The 17581-nt window shown below is 40.3% G+C and overlaps 1 protein-coding gene across 2 annotated transcripts in view; it reads right to left on the bottom strand.

Moving 5' to 3' along the window:
• Positions 1 to 17581, bottom strand: part of gabbr1b (gamma-aminobutyric acid (GABA) B receptor, 1b) — a 160340-nt gene that overhangs the window by 71089 nt on the left and 71670 nt on the right. For both annotated transcript variants that reach the window (XM_055219081.2, XM_055219082.2), the window contains one exon: positions 2583 to 2743. In XM_055219081.2, coding sequence (XP_055075056.1) covers positions 2583 to 2743 — 161 coding nt within the window. The remainder of the gene's footprint in view (positions 1 to 2582; positions 2744 to 17581) is intronic.

Here is a 17581-nt window from a genome sequence, read left to right as displayed (position 1 = left end):
AGTGCCTGCTGCACATGCGTCAAAACCATTTATGATAAAAGAGACGCTCACGTTAACTAAATACACACAAGACACTACCTTAACACTATACTTCGATTATCAGTCCCTCCAGAAAAACGTGATTATGCGATCACATGATTCAATGCATAATCAGCCAAAGTCCGCATATTTATGCGGGGGCCCGCATTTTTTCAAATACGCCACACTTTCGCAGCATTAATTGCAGATATCTGTGTGCAAAATATGCGAGACTTGCATGATTACACAATCCACGCATTTTCGTAGCAAAAATCACAAATATCTTGAAAAATGTTGCATTTCCTTCACACAAGCGAAGCCATGTCCTCTATTGCCATGGTAACGTTATAAAGTGACGTGATTATGTGACGTTCCCGCAATTTTTGCAAGTTCCCGCAATTAAAATTGCATAAATATCCCGCATATTCCATCGCATTTTTTAAGAAAAAGTGCAACAAGATCAACCCTGCATTTTCCAGGAAGAACTGGATTATGCATGAGATTGTGCAAGTATCTTGCAAACTCGAGCAGTCACTGCAGCAGTCACTTATTTTGAAATGACGAACCACAAACATGACTGGCTAAATACATGTTGTGACAAGCTTCGCATTGTGCGCCCTTGAAAAAGAAGTCACCGGCCGTCACTGATAGCCATAGATACTGGAAAGACATTATGAAATAAATAAATAAACAATAAGCAAATAAAATGTGTTAGTAAATGCTAACATGAACTAAAAATGTTAAATATTGTTCTTATATATATTGTTATTTAATTTAATGCTAATGCATTAACTTAATAAACCTAATATAACTTATATAAACATATTGTAATTGTTATCATAATAAACATTTGTGGACATCAAAATGTGTGTTTTACTGATTTATTAAAAACTCCCAAGTTGTGTTGTATTTGCATGTAATATGTTTATTTTTGTACATAACAGGAAAGCAGTAAAGATGTTTTTTTTCTGTATTGCCTGAATTATTATGAGATGCTCACTTCCCTTCATCACATCACATTCAGTTCAGACAGCAAACTAAAAAAGATATAAAATAATCCTTTTGCCATGTCACTCTAGATTATAGAGGTGCGGGAAACGTTGGTATAATAGCACTCTGGTACACTTCTGTATTTATATCTAAGCAATTTGCAAATGCTTTTATCCAAAGCAATTTGCATTTAAAAAATGCATTCACTCATTTTATCCATATGCGTGTTCCCTGGGAATCGAAGCTGTGAACTTTTGCACTGCTAACCTAAGCACCAGACAAACAAACTCCAAAACACATTCGTGACCCCACGGCACACATGCTAAGGCCAAGTGATCTCACGCTGGGGCTCTGGGGAAATCAGGCACCGGTCCAATAAATGCAAATAAACCTGTGGCCCTTGTACCACCCTGTCACTCTGCAATGGGGTAAACTTTTCTACTCCAATCAGAGTGTAAGATTTGGGTCTGAATACCTAAAACCAGAGTTGGATGAAGATTTGCCGCTTGCGTCCCCCTCCTGATGACACAGCTTTTCACGCTTTTTAAATGTTGCTGTCCGTGGTGCTGAATTGTAATCAGTTCTGCTGTGTATTCGTGTGCATGGGTTCACTCGGATCCACGGGGGTCCTGAAAACATTCCCCTGCTGTGTGGGATCAGAGACGGAGCTCTCGAGTTTTTTACATAGAGAGCTGCCTTGAACCACACTTGTTTAACTGTGATCGTTATTTTTATTAATCCATCTGTCTCCGTTTATACCAAAAAATTTAAAGGGGCGCGCATTGTTCTCCTTTTCGGCCTTATGTGTTTGTTTGAACAGCAGTGGTCTTGGTAACTGTTGTCATGCCAACCTCCACCCCCAGTCTCTCCTCCGCCTCCTGTATCTTTGAAGCGGGGTTCCAATGCAGACCCGTTCCGACCAATCACGGCCGAGCTCTTAGCAACACAGAACAGTCACAGGGTATTAACTGTTTGCGGTCCGCATGCATCTGCGAGTCTTCTCAGTCTGAAACTCTCACTTGCTCTTTCACTTCTGTGCGCGTGTGAGCGAGGGATGCGTTGGCATCTCTTGTGCGGGGGAGGAGGGACGCAGGTGGGATAGATGGAGAGAAGCAGAGAAAAAGAGGGAGCGAGAGAGTCGAGCAAATAGAAAGATATGAAGGAAAGTGATGGGTATATAGAGAGACTATGAATAGATTTATGCCTGCAAAGCTCAGGTGAACGGCTGAATAATCTGATGTTGTCAAAACATTCCTCCTCACCGCTTTGATGAAGTCATAGTGAATCAAGCGCAAATTGCAATTTAAATGACATTATGTTCATTAGTGTCCACCGAAACATTATAGTTAAGCCTATTAGCGTACTACAGATGACCCTGTAGTGCTGTAGTAAAATCTCCCGTGCAGAAAATCTTCAACCAACCAAGAATAATGACACACACTGTTTGAAAAACAACATTAAGTAAACACTCTCATGGCCAGTTCAATGCACTCTGGATTGCATATGCATTACCATCAAACAGTTCACATAATGGGAATAAAATGGATGCTTGCAAGCAAGCAGTAATCACTTACCATACTGTCATAGTAGATTAATTCAAGTTCATAATCCGGGAGAATATCCGTTCTCTTGTTTACTAGATCCAGAGCCATTTGAGCAGAAGGAAGACATGCCTGCCCGCCCGGCCATCCTCCACTCATAGGGAACAGGGCTCCGATGTAGAGTTTCTTCTTGCCTAGAACCGGGCAGGACCAGGATAACAGTAAAGTAATGGTTGCCAGTATAAAGTAGAAAGTCATAACCAAGCGCCGTCCATTGTTGTGATGATGCCTGGGCAGTCTGGCCATAGTGGACGACTGTATACACACAGTTTATGTTCTTATGGTATATTATTTTACATACAAGTGCAAATCTGGGTAGCCTAAATTGTATGTTTTGACAGTATAAATTTTAGTTTGTTTTACTGCTAGTGGTGCACTGCGTATAACCCTAAACTTTTGTATAGTTTTAATATACTTTTATATGCAGTACAATACACTTTTAAATTTGTGTTTTTGTTGAGTTCAAGGAGGAAACATAAACACGACATCGATGTAAATTGAAAGACAAATCGATTACCAAGATCCCAATTCAGTTAAAGCGCACGGGAAATTGCGTCACGTTAATTAACGCACGATACGCGCGCGTATTAATTTGTCTTGCGTTCAACGGAGACTGCGTGCAGGTAGGCGACTTTACCTCTTCTTTAAATCTCTTATTGACTTAAAACGTTCTTCAGATTGTTTTTTAAAAGTTTTTAATTGACATTAAAGAGCTGGTTGACACATATTAAAACTTTAACATAAATAAATCGCGCTGAATAACGATAACACGCGGCAGCGCGGGCTTGCCTGTTTTGACGACACAACGGTCGCTGCTTAAACTTAAAACCAAGCTAGTTAGCAAGTCTCCAGTTAAATGGCTAGTTTAATAGCGTTAAAGCCACAAATACTCACGCCTCTCCCGAAACCCGGAGCGAATACTTCAAAGAAATAAACGTTACATCTTTGTTTTGGTAACCGCAGTCTTATACGCTGTCCACCGTGCACATATTTATAAAAACGATACGTTAAATGCGTAATGGATGAAAACGGAAGACAGATATTCTCAGGTTGGCGGGTTTAAAATGATGAAACAAAAGAGATAAACGCAGTCGTAGCGGTGTGTGGTGCGCGTCGCGCGCGCTCTCGGGATGCAGCAGGGAGACTGAGAGAGAAACACAACGTTCTGGGTTTATAGAGAGTGTGAGCGCGCGCGCGAGAGAGAGAGATGGAGGAATGTGTGTGAGAGAGAGAGATATATGTGTGTGTGAGAGAGAGAGAAGTAAATGGGGAGGGGGGTTCACTTTCATTCTCCGTTTCACAAAGCACTTTGAATTTGCAATCTTTTAACACAACCTCCCGTTTATTACCCTCCACCCCACATCCTCCCGCTAACTATACTTAAACCATTCGCCTCTCATCCTCAAGCAGACATGCACAGGATTCGCGCGCGCTCTCTCTCTTTCTCTCTCTCACCGTCTCTGCCTCTCACATTAATTGCGTACACAATTTAATTATAAAGGTGGCCCATAATCACCTACCATTGTACTACATATAATAATTTCTTCTCACGCACACAATTGCATGCACATGTGCGCACAATTACACAGTCTGTTTCTATATGGCCATCGCTTTCTGCCACTGTTTTCTTTTCCATATTCAACGTAAGCATGGCGTCTTTCCGGGATCATTAGGCAGATTCTGCTGTACACTACATTATGAATCACACACTCTGTTCCTCTCTCCCACACATTTTCATCTCCACTGCGCCATCTCCTTCCAAACTCCCAGTCACTATGCACACTAATCCTCCACCTTACAGGAAAAACATTGTGATAAACACGGTGCCACGGTGAAGAAACCTCGCCCGCCTGTTGTCTTCAATAATGCATCTCCAAATCGACGGGTTGTCACTGATCTCATGCTCTCTTCCCATCTCGCTCTCTCACCTTCCCGAACCCAATGTTTCTTGAATTCCGTTGAAATGTCACTTTTCCACACGTTCAGTTGTTTCATTAACACATTTCATCTCTCCTTAACTTTATAGCGTAGACATATCAGTGATAATCTGTTTGTTTTCATTCCCTGCCTACGCTTGACCGATTTTGCAACTTGCTGAAAAAGCTCAGCGCAAGCTCGCTTACCCGGTTACATCACGTTGCTACTCAAAGCTAGGGTTGATATGGGCCATGATCGAGCAGACTGCAAAATGAATAATGAAAACCCAGGCAGAAACATGAGATATCGCTTTCGCTAGGTGCTTAAGAATGTTATATTTTGCCCACATTTTATAAGGCAAAGCTGATTAGCATTTCTGTATTGTATGTTATAATAAAGAAAGAATACTGTATTTGTAAGAAGTGCACTGTAGGCGAGTAGCTTTGGCCCTGCTTTTTTCCTCTCTTAAAGTTCAGATTTCCACATTTTCTCCAGCATCAAAACCCAGAGGTGCTGGTTATATATCAGAGTACTGGTTGGTATTAGCTTAGCAGCTACTGCAAGTGGCCTGGGGATGTGCCAGAGATGAAATACATTCCTTTATCCACGGCCCATGCAGAGTAACAATTAGTCTCGAGGGTGGCAAAACCGTTCAATGCTGGACCATTAAGAATGAGTCAGTGAAAGGCTAAAATCGCAGTCCTTATGTCTCTGCATTTTCCTCTCTTTTTTAAGCAATTAAAACTGTGATGGTAAATTCATGACTTTCATTATTCACACTTGTTGATTTACAAGACACTAAAAATGAAAATTGTGTCATCATGTACTCACTCTTGTGTTTTTCCAAACCCACATGCCTTTCATTTTTAAGGAAACATAAAATTGATTTTCCATATAATTAAACTGAAAACAGGAGGTTGTCGAGCTCCAACATGGCAAGTTATTATCATAAAATCATGAACGTTTTTAAAATGATTTGCATATTACAGTCAAATTCCTGACAGACCAAACCTAAGCTATTATTTAACTGATAATCTTTTACTTTCGGTGAGCTGTCGACCGCTGTGACCGGCTCATTGAGTTAGTGAACTGATCACGAGAATAGATTAGGTTTGATTTGTGAACATCATTCAGATGAGTTTTATGAACTGGATCAACTGGTTTTTAATTTTAATTTCAATTTCATTGCTAAAAAACATTGTTATTTGGTATAATACAATGTGTTCGCGTGGTTTATGGTGAAAAAAACCATAGACTGTAAAAAAAGATGGACGACGCCTATTTGCTCTCTTACATTTGTGAAAAGTGAAGCCGCCAGTGTCCCGATATGGCGCTGACATCTTGGGTCTTGAGTCTGCGCAGTAGCGATTTCGGGACCAGTCCTGCGTAGTAGTGAGCAGGAAGTAAAGCCGCGAAATCAAGACCCCGTCCTCGCTCTCGCAGAATGCGCATATCACACGATATCACGGCTGTCAATCATGACGTGACATCACTGGTTTTATATCATTAAATAACTAACTAAACACAAACTTATTTTAAAAACAAACATTTGAATTTACATCAGCGTGATAAAAACTATAGTAAATGACAGAAACCAGTTTCGGAAAAAAGATAATTGAAGTGTAATTAATTTTTTTTGTTGGTCTCAAGTCACATTGAATAACATGGGGAGGCGGGCTTTACTACCTATACTGGGACCAGTCACTGGGGGGCGATCGAGACGTTTTGGCTTCACTTTTCAGGGCTTGTGCGGCACGCTTGAAAAAAAACACATTATTTTTCACATACCGTACATTTTTGTAGCTCCAGATTTCACTCTCTTCCTGAAATGCACAGATTTGAAAAGCTAGTGTCTCTGATTGGCCGGCTAATCTGTACGTTGTGATTGGCCTGAATACCTCTGACTTCAGCCGGAAATGTGACGCTCCTTACCATGTTTGAAGATTTGCACACAATGCAATGATAACAGGAGATAACTTACAGGCTGTGAGTCCAAGCGAGAGGAATTATAATCAGTCCCAGCGCCATGGGCGGGCTTTGGGGGGCCGGGCACGCCCTGTGACTCAGCATCACTGCTTCTCTCTTAAACGTGGCACGTCGACTCCCCTCATCTTTAGCGAACCAAACATTTTTATTTTTGACAAGGTATTTATTTCAGATATCAGTTTAGCCACTAGCCAGACTGGATGTTTACTTCAGTTGAGGCATGTACCGCGACAACGCAACCTTGTTGAAACCTTGTTTAGTCATTTAGATCTTGATAGCCCAATTCTGTTTATCATTTAAAAAAAGAAATTTACTTTTTTGGTTTCACAAAACAAAGATGAATACACAAAGGCAGATTTTTTAGGAAACTATTGCTTTAAATTAGCCTGGGTTTTTATTCACCCTGCAAGTTTAGCTTGGCAACTATGGCCCTTTTTTGCCCTTGAAATATGGAACAATCACAGAACGGGGAGGGGGCAGCAAGACAATGACAACGTCTATGTGACACACCGAAGCAGTTTTGTTATTTGTTATAACACGGCAACAGATGCAAAGTTACTTTTCAATGCAGCCTTAGATAGTATTCTAAGTAGTTTTGAATGCAAGTTTATTTAAAAAAAGAGCAACTTTTGGCGTTAAACAATTTCATATCCAAGAAGGATGTTTGTATATGGTAAGACATGATAACCACAGAGTTTTATAGGACCAACCTGCTAGGCATCGTCGTCGACGAAGTACAATTAACTGATAAATGGTAAGTGGTATTTATTAATATCATATTGTCATTATGCCTGTAGCTTACCTACTGTGGTTGTCAAAGTGCCACTAAAATGTGTTGCTGTTCAATACAATATACAGCTACCTGTTTAGTTGCATAGCTTTCAGCTGTGTGCACACATACCCGATAAAAGTCGTGTACTTTTGAATTGATGTCGCTCTACATACGTCATTTGGTATAATTGAAACGATTGGCTATGAGCTACGTACAGACGCATTTGATAGACATTCGTAGCCCCCAATAAACAGCTCTGGGCATTCGGAAACCACGCCTCAAATACGAGAAAATGAGCATATGGTTCCCAGACCACGTCTCATTCTCTATGACACTGGTCTGGTGTTAGCCAGGCTAGCTTTAAATACAGTCATTGACTAGATTTCGTTGTTTACGTGTTATACATTTCTCCATCTATTGTCGATTATGTTTCACATAACTTGCTACCATATTAAATAAAAGTCCCCCTGTGGACCATAATTGTATCCCTTAATACTCATCTTCCATTTTTTCCTGTGAAAAAATGTTCATGCCTTAAAATTGCTTGAATATAACTAACATCCTTGCTTCATTTAGTGCACTGCAAAAAAGACTGGGGGTATTTTTAACCCATGCTGGGTAAATATTGGACAGAATACACCGCTGGGTTTTTTTAACCCATGGTTGCATAACACTAGGTCATTTTTATCCTAACATTGGCTTATTTTTAACCCAGCATGGGGTAATTTTTAATCCAGCATGTGTTCTGTCCAATATTTACCAAGCATGGGTTAAAACTAACCCAGGCATTTTTAGAGTGTATACACAAATCTATGAATATGCAAATGAGTCCCCGCCTTCACTTAGTAACAGCAGCTTCTGCTCCAAACAGGACAGTCCTCTAAATGCAAACATTTTAAACCTCAGAGATGTCCCATGTTTGTCTCAACAGAATCGGTAGACTGGATGTCATTGGAATTAGTATGGACATCCACGCATGCTTTTTTAGAAAAATGTCAAGGTTGAAGGTGACTGGGGAATGGGAACCAAAACTGCCTCTCGAGAGAAATCTCACCGCTGTCATGCGCAGCCCCGTAAAGCTGCAGCAGGCGCGGGTCAGCAGCCCTGCTCCACACTCCCACCGCACACAGAAAGATACAGCAGCCGGCTGCCGACGTCCCCGTGGGCCACCTATCGCCGTCTCTGCCAGTAATTCAGACACCTGATGCACTCCACTGCTAGCTTAATGGGGCCAATTAAATCACTCTCTCCAGATCTGAAGGCACGGATCATTTTAAGACAGCCATATCCACGCCGTCCGCAGGTTGGGGAGGGAGTCAAATGGAATCTGTGCTAAGATAACCGAGCAATTCGACGTCTAATTCAAGTTTAAGTGGTGCTGCGGTCAGATCTCGTAGTTTCTGAAAGATCTGAACGATTGAGCTGAGTGCTCGCGCTTCGGACATATAAACATTGAACCCAAACGCTGTCTGGTGTCAAATCAGCTGCGTTAACATTGCTATTACAACAGACGATGTGTATTTATTTCAAGTGATAGAATACAGATGTCATTGTTTTCATGAGAAAACCAATGCCACTCCTTATGTAAAGGACGACAGCTCTACAGCCATTTAAAATGCATTACTAATGTGAAAGAGGACTTGAAAAGCCATAATTACAAAACCGTGATGCATTCAGACTGTCAATGAAATGAAATGAAAATGAAAGAAGCAGGGTTATATTTTAGTTATAGCCTCTTTCTCTATTGCAGGGGTTTTCACATTTTCGGTCAGCCCCTTGACCTAAATAATTTACTTGAAGAATCCCCTAACATTTAAAGTAAATGTTTGAATCATTTAATAGCACATGTAACATTAACATTAAAAACCTTTTTTTATTGGTTTGAAAGTTTCAGTGGCATAATAGCTTATTATAACCTGTTAGTGGACCTTAATTTGATAATTTTCTTTTATTGGTACATAAAACGTATCTGCCCATTTTGCATGCTTTCTCAGTTTTCTGATAAAATAGTTGTGTTTGAGTTCATGCGGTGCACACCGGTCAGCGAGGTTTGTCGCTTGCAATCGAGGGAGGAGTTAAAGATGGTGTCGTCAAGTGGGACACCTGCTGCTTGCCGTATTGACGTGTGCGCTGTGTTTTTCATTGCGACTGAAGTGAATTAGATGGTGAATTTGTCCAAAAACAAATCTTTTATAAAAGTTGCAACCAGAAATTCTTTATATTTTTTTTTTGTTGCTGTTTATACTGTATGCCTGTAAGTAACGGGAAACATAAGCCTATATTATCAGAATACCAATAGAGTTTGGTCTTTTGCTTCTTTTTATTTTTAATTTTTAAGGTAACCCCACCGTTTTTCAATATTTTACTATGTTCTTACATCAACAAATTAATACATACCTATCTTTATTCAATGCGTGCACTTAATCTTTGTACAGCGCGCCGTGAATGGGTTAGCATTTAGCCTAGCCCCATTTATTCCTTAGGATTCAAACAGGGATAAATTTAGAAGCCACTAAACACTTCCATGTTTTCCCCATATAAAGACATACATGAGTAGTTACACGAGTAAGTATGGTGGCACAAAATAAAACGTGGCGATTTTTTTAAGCGGATAAAAAATGTGAACTGTATTGCGGAAGATCACTTTGCTTAGCTCTGAGGACCTACCGAGTACCAGTAGGCTATTGACAAGCATTGGCTAGCTTGCTACGATTTACGGATTTCTTATCTTTTATTGTCTATGATTCTTACGGATATGGAAAATGGCTACGAAAGACAACATTTCGCACCTCGACTGTCATTAAAAGAAATGCTACTTTAAATAAATATCTTGGTTGGGTGTGATGCCTACTCGATCCCTGATGCGTTCAGCCGCTGTCTGCTGCTACCGAACTACTAGGGGTGTAACGGTACGTGTATTCGTACCGGACCGTTTCATGCAAGATGGCTATGTATGCAACTCACTAATCTCAATATGTGTGTGTAATAAGTATATCATCATGTTGCTTGCTATGCAATTAAACATAGAGCAGTAATAGTATTTTTATGCAGAGATGGTACATAGCTAATTCAATTCTGTTAAACAATCCAAAATAAATCAAAACAGAAACATTTTTTGGTGGCAAAAATGTAGGCTAATAGTTCATAAATGTAGGTTAAGAAAAGAGTTACCTACTGTTACAAAATAATGTAAAAAGTATGTTATTTAGTGGAAAACTTTGCAGTAGAATTTAATTTATTCTTTTTTAATTTTATATATATTTTATAGATTATATTTTAATAAAAAGTCTTTAAAAAGTGTAAACAAATTGTAAAAAAAAGTTTATAGTAATAAACAACCTGCAGTTTAATGTTTGCATTTTCCCCCTTACTGCACCGAAAATGAACCGAACCGTGGCTTCAAAACCGTGATTTTTGCGTACCGTTACAACCCTACGAACTACCACTATTTTTACAACACTAAGAAGGCACGACACAACATGAAACTTTGCTCGAATGAACCTCTGCGCGCAGTAATATCATCACTCCTGACTACCTCCCCTCGCTTACGTCAATATTACTGCACCTGAGGTTGAAGTGCCGCAAACTAAGTGCTCATCCACCATATAATATAGTTCTCATTTTTTATCTGCTTAAAAAATCTTTTTATTTTGTGCCACCATAGTTACTCATGTAACAAGAATATAGTAAAATATTTAAAAATGTTAGTGTTTTCCTTTAACTTTAATTCATTTTTACATGGCAGAATATAACATATTACGATTATATTAAGGAGTTTATAAAAACACGAATTTATAATGATTATTAGTGAAACTAAAGGTTGCATTAAACATGAAACGCACATGATCGTTGTCATCAGTGAGGCGACCAATCACAAAGAGCTGTGTCATCGCCAGAACAAAAGATGCACCGGCTGAGCTAGCCGGCTGTTCTCGAATCGTGTACTTTAATACCATTTGTCAAAGTCACATGCCGTCGGCGCCAGCTTAAGTCAGACAAAATTTCTAACCAACATGCACTGCCTCAAGCCAGCCGCCAATCGATCTGTGTAGCACCGCATGACATCGAACACACTTATTTTAGTGCTGTGTAAGGGTCACATGGCAGATTAAAGGTTCACTGTTTAGATTTTTAACGGCATCTAGTGGTGAGATTGTGAATTGCAATCAATTGTAGTCCACAGCTCAGCTAGTCTCAGCCTAAGACGTCACACCCACAGAATGTTGGCTAAATGTCTGATGTTTATCGTACTTTTCTGAAAACCCTGTGGGAATGTCGAAGCCGTCTTTGATTGGTTGAAATATACCGGATTTCCAGGAGAGGGAGTGTCGCAATTAGTTTCGGTCCCTGGAAAACAAAGCTCTTATGTTCCATTGAGGAAGAGAATCAGCCTTAGATTCTCAAAAATATGCAAAGTTCGCGGCATACAAGAGTTTTGCTTGTGGCAGATAGTGGAGTCAAAAAGTTCAGTTCTCCTGAATTGCTTGTATGTGTTAAAAAGTGGAGAGATATGCTTCAAACAGATGTTTAACGGGAGCGTATCATTGGTGTGGCTGATGATGAAGTGCACAACGTTGTTCTATGGCAGTGCTTCTCAAATAGTGGGGCGGGACCCCCAGGGGGGGCTCGAAGCGACACCAGGGGGGCGCGCGAGACCCTGGGGAAAAATACTTTTTCAGGAAGTGATTTGTCACTTAAAGACATTACACCCCAATCACGCTGATAAGCCGCTTGAGTTTTTATTATTATTTATTGATTATATTTAATTTAATTTTTCAGTAAAAAAACTGTCAGAAAATATTATACTTTAAACAAGGATTGATTTTTTTTCAAGCAAATTGATGCATTTTAAGTCTTTTCTGTTACAGACTAAAAAACAATGTTAATAAAGTTATTCTTTGCTGTAAGTTGATCGATATTTCTTTTTTTGTGTTTTCTTTAATGTTAATAAGGATACAATGTTTTGCAGATGTGTCATTTTATAGATAAATTATACTATTTAGAGTCGCGGCGGAGAGTTAGGGGGGCGCAAAATGTTTACTTCTTCCTAGGGGGGGCGTGACAGAAAATAATTGAGAAGCACTGTTCTATGGTGAGTAATGTTGTTTATTTAGATGCTATTCGCTTGCGGCTGGTTATGTCAATAAATGACTTGTTGCAAGCCGGCTCGTTATTGTGGGGAGTTTGAAACGTGATGCTAGATGAAACAAACTGTGATTGGTTGTTTGACACGTCGGTCAAATAGCCTCGTGGACGGGCTTTGTCCAGAAAAAGCAGCGAAAAATACCAGAACTTCAGTATTGAAGGTCTGGCTACGCGGGACTACAGCTCACCCCTCCCTTTTGAAATGCCTAGTGAAGCTACGGTAGCCACCACAGGACAAACATGTTGTCGTCTGAGACACCGTAGTGACAAAATGCTCTCTATAGAACAGTTTGTCCATTTAGGGCTACTATAGAAACATGACAGCACAAAATGGCAACTTCCATATGTGTATGTAGATAAAAACATCTCATTCTAAGGTAATAAAAACAATACAGTTCATTATGTATAGTCTTTATAGACAACCAATAATATAGTTATGTATATTATATTGCATTTCTGTCAAGAGATTCTTCTAAAAATTACACAATGTACCTTTTAATTAGATTTTGTTAATTGTTTTTCCATCAACTCACAAACTGCCTGCAATTCCCTCGCGAACCGCCAGGGTTTTGCAAACCCCCGTTTAGAAAACGCTGAAGATATCTAAAGCAAATTTATACAGCTAATCATTCACTGCAACTTTACAAAAGAAAAACTAAATGCACAACTAGACAAGATTCTTTTTTTATCATGTCAGCCAAACGCCAACTGTCAAGATATCGGCTCATTAAATAAAAGGGAAATGTCAGAATATACCAAATGCTCCTCGGTTCAGAAACAGATAAATGAGCCCTAACCCACCATCAAGAAATATCGTTGAAGAAAATGACATACCATCAACATCATTTGTAACGTGGGCCGTAATTCAAAAAGCAAGACATCCTGTGCAATTATAATCGATTCTTTGACCTCCACAGACAAGTGGAAATAAGCAAAGTGACAGGTGGCTGCCGGCTAATGCTCGGACAACAGAGACATGTTGAATAGTCGCACTAGTTGCCATGTCACGGTGCCTGTCACGTCTACGAGGTCACAGCGGGACACTGTGATTGGCTGCTCCGGTTGCCAGGTCACAGCTGGGCTGCTTGATTGGTTCCTGAGGTTGCCAGCCAGGTCACTGCAGGCAAGCATGCAGTTGTGAGGACTGATACGGCTCACTTTCTCAAAGGGACGAACAAAGATCTCTGTTGTTTTTCAACCAGCGTGATCCAATATAAAGAAAAACCCGGAGAATAACATCAGACACGCAAGCAATGCATCCCTTTTAGTAAAAAATAAAACTTGTCGCAATTGATGCTTCCCACCTACTTGTTCCTTTACAGACTGTCTAGAGTGAGATTTCAGCAGCAAGACACAGATTTCCCTTTCATCAACCAGTAATCCTTTCATTTGCCTGCTGCAGAGTGCATTCTCCAAACAGATTTGTTAGATTTGACACTAAATTTCATTTACTGCTAAACGCCAGAGTTCAAAATTGCATCGTCGCCCATTCCCCAGGCCTCCTGGAAGTAAATGAATTGGAGAATGCTAGGAGACGGATCATTCGGCTGTCGGAGATGACTGAGGAGCTAGATCGAACGCAGGGATAAAGCACTGCTCACAACCGCCTTTTAAGACTGACAGGTATTAAACCCCGTCTGTGTTTGTTGCTGTGATAACAGGCAATAACCAAGCAGAATCTTTCATGGCGCGGCGAGCGGGATGCGACCGTAGCCCCCGGCTGATCTACCGAATTGGAGTGTGAAATATGACCAGGCGCTGCTTAATAACACACCTGCTGTTTTGAACGTCTGTCCCTCTGAATTCTCCACCGGCCCACTGATGGTTAAAGCTTTTGGCTGAGACAGCGTGCTTTAAAGCTTTACTTCTGAACGCTAGCCTGGTCAGACAAAGCCTAATTATGGAGAGGCGTTATTTTGATTGGGAACACTCTGAGTGGTGTCCGACAGATACGAGAAAATTATTAGTGTGAAAATATTGTGTATTGCTGAATTTTTCTGTCAGCAGTCATCGTCTTAGCCTTTGATGCATTGCACGCTGTGGTCGTGCTAAAACCATTTCACATTTATTTCTTTTTGACGCTTTATTTCTTTTGGCGCTATTTCGGCATTCTGGTCCGTGCCCGAGAGTTATAAAAATGTTCAACTCAGCAATGTCACTTTTTACTCGGTTGTCCAATTACAGTGGAGTAGGGGTGGGACAAATACCACACCAACCAATCGTCGCATCGTACAACGACTGTTAAAGGGACACTCCACTTTTTTGAAAAAATGCTCATTTTCCAGCTCCCCTAGAGTTAAACATTTGATTTTTACCATTTTGGAATCCATTCAGCCGTTCTCCGGGTCTGGCGGTACCACTTTTAGCATAGCTTAGCATAATTCATTGCATCTGATTAGACCATTAGCATCGCGCTAAAAAATAACCAAAGAGTTTTGATATTTTTCCTATTTAAAACTTGACTCTTCTGTAGTTACATCGTGTACTAAGACCGACAGAAAATTAAAAGTTGCAATTTTCTAGGCAGATATGGCTAGGAACTATACTCTTATTCTGGCGTAATAATCAAGGACATTGCTGCTGTAACATGGCTGCAGAAGGTGCAATGATATTTTGCAGCAGCCGAAAGTAGTCCCCTTTGTAACTTTCAATAGCAGGGAATTATTTTCGAGCATTGCGTAATATCATTGCGCCTCCTTCAGCCATGTTATGGCAGCAAAGTCCTTGATTATTACTTGATTACTTTTCTGTCGGTCTTAGTACACAATGTAACCACAGAAAAGTCAAGTTTTAAATAGAAAAAAATATCGGAACTCTTTGGTTATTTTTTAGCGCTATGCTAAACAGTCTAATCAGATTCAATGGATTATGCTAAGCTATGCTAAAAGTGGTAACGTCAGACCCGGAGATTGGCTGAATGGATTCCAAAACAGTAAAAAATCTCTAGGGGAGCTGGAAAATTAGCCTATTTTCAAAAAAGTGGCAACCATATCACTGTCAAGGGCCCACAGCCGGCGTGCGTCTGGCGTTTCATCCATGTTTAAACGTTTTGGTCGACAATGGGCCTTAATGCATATTATAACTGTGCTGTGTCATCACCGTTGTTTTAGTTAATGCACACGTCTCTCTTCTGTGCAAATTTGGCTCATTATAGTTTGACATGCTTGAACATTTTGTATTGATTATGGTAGCAGTAGGCTAATTCATCAAATGTTGAAGAAGAGTGTTATAACCGGGCCCGGGCACATATCCAGTGTAGACCGCTGCATTTTCAGCATTTTTTAGAGCTGATTTAGGTTCCTGAATCACAGTGTTGAATTGACGCAGTACAAAGACATAAACAATGCAATTCTTAATATATTTTCAAAAAGATATCAAGCACTCAGAAAGGAGTGACAACCCTGTTTATCCGCAGGGTGCATGTGGCCCATATCACATATTGGCCCGTAGTGTCTTTTACCCTCACCCTACCTATGGCTTTATCTCCGTTCCCCCGGCCTTTCATTCAGCCAGATGTAATAACATTAATGTGATCTGCCATGCTCCAGTAAAACAAACTCAAATCTTTCCGGCCGTACGGGCAGAGTTGGACCCACTCTGCTATTTCTGACTCTACAATCCTTCATGTTTATGGCCCATCTCGTATGGCCAGTTGTCACTGGGGTGCTCATTGCAGTTTTTGTGCACCCCTGTGTTTCTCTTCACCTTTGTGGCCACAATGAATACAAGTGATTACAATTAGTAGTTTGATGCTGGTGTATCCGGGATCTCCGAAGGTAAAGAGAGATTCCAAGGGAGGGAACACCAACCACGTAACAATTTGGATGCGATTGCATCAGTACCCCTCGCACGCATTTGTGATGGAGCTATGGAGTAACACGGAGCATGCAACAGGCCTCTGTTATGCATATGTGACGTGAATAATTACTAAATGAACAAACGACATAGCAGCCACAGCCGAATGTAATCGTCGCAATAATGCGATCAGCACAGCACAACTCATTATTTTCAAATACGTAGCCTTCGAGGGCAAAGAATGCTCGGATTCAAATCAATGGCCACATTATTAATACAACAGTTATACAGAGAAAGAAGTATGAGAGGTTGAGAATAAAAAGGGGAATGGGGTGAAGAGCAGGATGCTGAGGGACTAGGATGCAACGTGGACCGTTTCTCTTAACCGCAGCCCGCAGGTGAGCCACTTAACCTCGGCTAAACTGATGATCATTGAGAATGATGGAGGTGCTGGGGTTCAGCAGATACACAGATAAATCACCAAGTTAATGATAGTTGCATCATCCCACTACTTTCAGGCCAACCGCTGCCGGCTTACCGCATTGCAACCTGCAAGATTATCACTGTGAGACCTTCGTGCGGATCAGATTTCTTGTGGGCTTTTCAGACTACACTTAACCCCAGAGTTATCTTCTGTGTTAATAAAGCCTCTTTAAACCCTGGTTTACAAAGGCCTGCCACAGAGTAGCGTGTGGTGCCAAAGGTTTATAATGTGTAGTACTTCCAAGCTGTTTAGCAACAGACAACCAATCATAAGCTGAAGATCGCTCGGTCCATTAAATATTCATGAGTTTTGTGCAGTCACATAAGTTGTGTTTACTTTCAGCATCTGTAGGAAGTTTGAAAAATAATGAACCGTGACGGCAAACGCACTACAGGGTGCTTGGACTTTTAACACTGAAGTTATACTTAAAAATGTATGAATTTCATTGCATTAGAGGCAAAATATTAAAACAAGTTGTATATCAAATGATGCTATAACTTTTTCTTTCCTAGACCTGGTTTTATAAAAACTTTACTCTTCTTAGCCACTTACAATTACGTTCAGTAAAGGGATAGTTCACCCAGAAATGCGAAACCACAATGGAGGACAAAATCATCATCTATATCTATATATATATATCTATATCTATCTATCTATCCATCTATATATAGATAGGTTGGGTTGCGTATGTGTGGGGCGGGTTTATCAAAAGAAGGTCCAGATTCTATTGGGGCAGATTCTATTTTTTGCCAAAAATGACAATCGTTTCGCTAGATAAGACCCTTATGCCTCATTTGAGATCGTTTAGAGTCCTTTGAAACTGCAATTTTAATCTGCATTATCATTTGCGCCTGGTGTGAATGCACAGTAAAA

This window comes from Misgurnus anguillicaudatus, chromosome 20 (genome assembly GCF_027580225.2).
Source record: "Misgurnus anguillicaudatus chromosome 20, ASM2758022v2, whole genome shotgun sequence".
NCBI classification, from domain to species: Eukaryota; Metazoa; Chordata; class Actinopteri; order Cypriniformes; family Cobitidae; genus Misgurnus; species Misgurnus anguillicaudatus.
The sequence above is the reverse complement of the archived record's forward strand: the minus strand, read 5'-3'. Positions and strand labels throughout refer to the sequence as shown.